This window comes from Filicampus tigris, chromosome 11 (assembly GCF_054856515.1).
Source record: "Filicampus tigris isolate MCC_2025a chromosome 11, RoL_Ftig_1.0, whole genome shotgun sequence".
NCBI lineage: Eukaryota > Metazoa > Chordata > Actinopteri > Syngnathiformes > Syngnathidae > Filicampus > Filicampus tigris.
In genome coordinates, this window is record NC_141227.1 from 21,561,028 (window position 1) to 21,565,691 (window position 4,664).

Genomic DNA, 4,664 nt, shown 5'->3' on the forward strand with positions numbered 1-4,664 from the left:
TAAACATGGCATTCTGATTAATATTGCATTTGTGGGATATGCGTTAAGCAGCAAAATCCAGCCGTTTTTAGCCGTCTAAGGGGGCGGCCATTTTTGTCATTTCTGTGGACGGAAAATGACATCACAGTTGCTCGGGGCCCTGATAACGACCAATCATGGCTCAGAATCTGTGATGTCATTTTTTTTTTTCCCGCCGTACTACAATAAAGTGTAATTGCACATCCACTCCAGTAGTTGGCACTGGCGCTCTAATTGAGTATTAAATCTACGGTGTAGGTTTGTTTTGCAATGAGCTGGCGACGTGAAGTGCAGTAAACAAACCCTTCGAGTCTATCTATAAATGTTTTATAGACAAATATTATTTATAGTTGCGGCGGAGAGTGGGTGGTGGGGGTCGCAAATTGTTTTCTTCTTGCTAGTGGGGGGGCGTGACGGAAAAGAATTGAGAAGCTCTTAATTAGAGGAACAAATGTGGCAAAACTGTTGGATTATTTACATTCTATATGTCATGTCATTACTCTGTTTTTGTAAAGTTCAATAGCATAAGAGTGCTATTTTCCCTTCTTAAAATACACATTACATTTTATTTTTTGGGTGGACGGTTGGAACGGATTAATGGCATTTCCATTCATTTCAATAGGGAAGGAGGATTTTGAGGTGAGAGCGCGGTCACGGAACAAATTAAACGCGTCTCCCACTCGATCCCTCTTTTGTTCAATCTATGCTAAGAAGAGATTTGGCGCGGGGGAAATGCTTGTAATATCTGTTCAACGTGAAGAAAATTGCAATTGATTTTCCTGCCAAAACGAAAAGAACAAATCCATTTTTGTAAGAAGCATGAAGCAGACGCACTGCGTTTGCTTTAATGGGGGCGCCAAAAAGTGATGCGGCGGGTTGGATCTGGCCCTCGGGCCTTCAGTTTGACACCTGTGAAATCAGCTCTTCTGTTGCTAGATTTTTCAAACGTTTTTTTTATTTATTTTTTTTTGAAATTGAAGTTCCATTGATTTGTGTCCTCGCTGCCTTTTTGCCACTACATCATTGTGCCCTTTACACCCCGTTCATCACCTGGCGTCCTGTATACACACACACACGCGCACTCGCACACTCGCTCTCCCTTTCGCTAAGTAGAGCAGCGAAGGCTTTATGCATCATTACACCTTCACTCCCTTAATGACGGCAATTAGTCACACGGGCGAGGACACCGAGCAGCAGGCTCACATGTAAACACTCATGCACACGCTTCAATTCACACGCCAATGAATCAGTTATGTAGTAGCTCATCCAAGTCGGTGTGAGATGAATTCATCTTGCCCATCAGTTCCAAACCGGATGCATTCTATCATATCGCGTTGTCTTGTCGACAAAACGAAAAGCTGCTGTTTTGCTGTTTCTCCTTCATGCGATGTCCTCAATGGTTTTTTTTTTTTTTTTTAATTCATTTTCGTCTTTTACAAATGTAGTTTTAAACTCCAGTTTCACAGGTTGTACATAGTAGAGATAGACCGATGTGTTTTCTTTTTTCAGGGCCGATACGATACCGATTATTAGTAGTCAAGAAGGCCGATAACCGATATTTGGAGCCGATATTCATTTTTAGCAAAAAGGAAAATATTGGCGTCCAAATTAAAAGAAAAAAAAAAATTACCGGGTACGACTCTTAACTTTGTTTAAATCTATTTAAGCGTATATTTATTGAACATTTTTTTCAGATGTGCAAAATGTTGATTATTATTATACATTTTTGCCAATATACATCTTTGTATTAAAATTATAACAAAAAGGAAGCTCCCAGGGTCATCAGCATGTCTTATAAAGTGAAATGAAAACCTAAACAATAGCTCCCTATATTTTCGACTGTAAATAAAGTTCTCCAAAATTTCAAAATGACAGAAATGTTCAAATTTCACTTATCTGTGTTTTGATTTCAAACAAAAACAAAAAAAGGTGCAGAATGTTGCCAGGGTCAGTAGAATCTCTTAAAAAATTAACTGAAAATGTACATAAATAGTTCCTTGAAGTTAACACGGTTTTAAATGGATTTATTATCGGCCATCCGATTTTTTAAAAAAGGCCAACACGAATATTCGTCAAAATGCCGAATATCGACGCCGATAATCGGCCTGGCCGACAATCGTTTTTATCCCTAGTACATGGTAACCTCATTTGCATAATATTAAAACGAATACCTAATAAATCTATTCGACAGCCAATTCGCGAATTTGAGGGTCCCATCAAATTTCTTTTGAAATTCCTCGTGCCAGTTCCAAAAAAGTCTCCGCTTCCTGACGCTTGGACTGCGTCGTACATTTGTGAAGCAGTGCAAAGACTTTGCTGTGATTCATCTTTTGTCTGCACCTTCCGTTGCAAACAAATGACAGGCCTGCGGTTCATATCGCAGCGTCTGTAAATCTTCAAGGATTAGGCTTGCGCACAGGAATGTTCGGCATGTTCTCGCCGGGTCAACGGGCAAATAGCTTGGAAGCACGAAGCGTCTTGCTTGTCGCTCTAATCATCTTGCAGAAATTATGCGCCCGGTCACACCGTTAGCGTGTAGGCACGAGATCTGACAAATAGGCAGAGAAGCATCTGAAGTCTGGAGAGCAGGGTTGCTTATTAGAGATAGACCGATGCGTTTTTTTCAGGGCCGATACCGATTATTAGTCGTCGAGGGGCCGATAAAGAGCCGATATTCATTTTCAGTAAAAGGAAAATATTTGCGTCAAAAAAAAAAAAAAAAAAAAAAACCCTCTTAACTTTGCGTCTTTACGCATGTTTTTTGAACATTTTTTTCAGATTTGCATAATGTTGATGTTTTTTATTATTATTATACATTTTTGACAATATGCATCTTTGTTGTAAAATTCTAACAAAATTCAGGGAGCTCCCAGGGTCATCAGCATGTCTTCAAAAGTGACATGAAAACTTAAATAATTGCTCCCTATAGTTGTTATCCAAAATTTCAAAATGACAGAAACGTTAACATTTCACTTATCTTTGTTTTGATTTCAAATAAAAACAACAGGTGTATAGTGTTCCCAGCGTCAGGAGAATCTCTAATAAAGTTAACTGAACATTTAAAAAAAAATACATGTAGTTCCTTGAAGTTAACACAGTTTTCAGTTGATTTATTATCGGCCATCAGATTTTACCGATATTCATCAAAATGACGAATATCGGCGCCGATAATCGTCTATCCCTAATGCTGATAAACCTTCATTCCCAGTTCCAGTCGACCCTCAGCTATTTGTGGGGGGTTGGGACCGGGCCGGTCGACAAATCGCGAAAATCCTCCTAGAATTGAGGCCCATTCAAATGTGTTTTTTGTTTTTTTTGGGGGGAGGTGAAGTGAAAAATGACAAATCTTTTTGCATCCTTGCGTCTGTCCGATAGGTGGACTATGCCAAAATTCTCCACTATGTCGGAGCGGGCATCGCCTTCCCCACCAGTATGCTGTTTGTGTGCCTGCAGTCGGCGCTGACCTATCGACTGGCCAAGACGCAGGGGGAGTACAACGTGGCGCACCTCCGGCTCTGCATGACGCTACTCGCCTTTGTGGCCCTGGTGCTCAGTATCCTCTTTGGCGACGCTTTGTGCCCTGCCCTGCCAGAATAACTGCAGAATTATGCTTTCATCCACATTTTTACCGTAGCCAGGCCTGAACCAAAATCTAATCCAATAGTAGGGCTGCTCGATTTAAAAAAAAAAAAAAACAATTAATAATTGAAATCACGATTATTCAAACGATCATTTATTTTTTGGTACAAAACACGATGTTTAAAAATAAAAAATACAAAAAGACAAATAAATTTCTTTGAAACAACATTTATAAGATTTGTTAGGATAAGAAAAGGTGCAAATGTTTAAATTCATGAATGATTTCCTTGTGTGTGAACAGTGCGTTGGCTATAAATGCATTGGAGTGTAATAATCGTAATTGTAATTGAATTTCCATTAATTGCAGAGCCCTATCCAATAGGGGGTGTAACGAAAACGCATTTGAATCAAAAAATCAGGTTGGATCATGTACCATCCAGAGATACGTGTTGAATCGTCTTTTACAGCATTTCACATTTATTTATTTATTTTTTAATTTTTAAAAAAAATCTTTAAAAAAAAAAAAAAGGTTGTGAATAATGTGGGTCTACTGCAATGAGTCCAGTAGGATACAGTATTTATCTCTCTGGCTGCAGCTTACAATTATTTGAGTTATCAATTAATTTCTTCATGAGTTTGGTAATTAAATCGGATTAAAAAAAAAAAAAAAAAGTTTGAATTTCCATCCCAGTCTTCAAAAACTGGATATTATTTCAGTCACCGAAACTGCGACAACAAATGATTCACGATCCTATGACTCGTTTGGTCCCTAACATCCACCGGAACATCAGCAAAAAGGTTGATCGTTGTTTTCCAAAGTAAAAGCCGATGTTTGCACGTTTGATTATGAAGAAACGTTAAGCTAATCAGGCTGCTTTCATGAAAGAATATTTACCGTTGAGAATCTGAAATTCCAAGCAATTGGAAAATTAAACAAGGTCTCTAAACGATTATTCACTTATGAAAAACAATTATCGATTAATTTCGTAATCCATTCACTTTTAATCAATCGTTGTACGTCTATTTGTCGCCACGCCCCTCTACGTACTCCTTAACAGTGTTTCCAG

The 4,664-nt window shown here is 38.6% G+C and overlaps 1 protein-coding gene across 4 annotated transcripts in view; it reads left to right on the forward strand.

Moving 5' to 3' along the window:
* The window catches only part of LOC147140132 (transmembrane protein 150A), a 31,442-nt gene that overhangs the window by 19,961 nt on the left and 6,817 nt on the right, over positions 1-4,664 (forward strand). For 3 of the 4 annotated variants that reach the window (XM_086044291.1, XM_086044292.1, XM_086044293.1), the window contains exon 7: positions 3,394-3,571. In XM_086044291.1, the coding sequence (XP_085900417.1) occupies positions 3,394-3,571 (178 nt within the window). The remainder of the gene's footprint in view (positions 1-3,393; positions 3,572-4,664) is intronic. The other variant, XM_086044294.1, reaches the window with a different exon arrangement.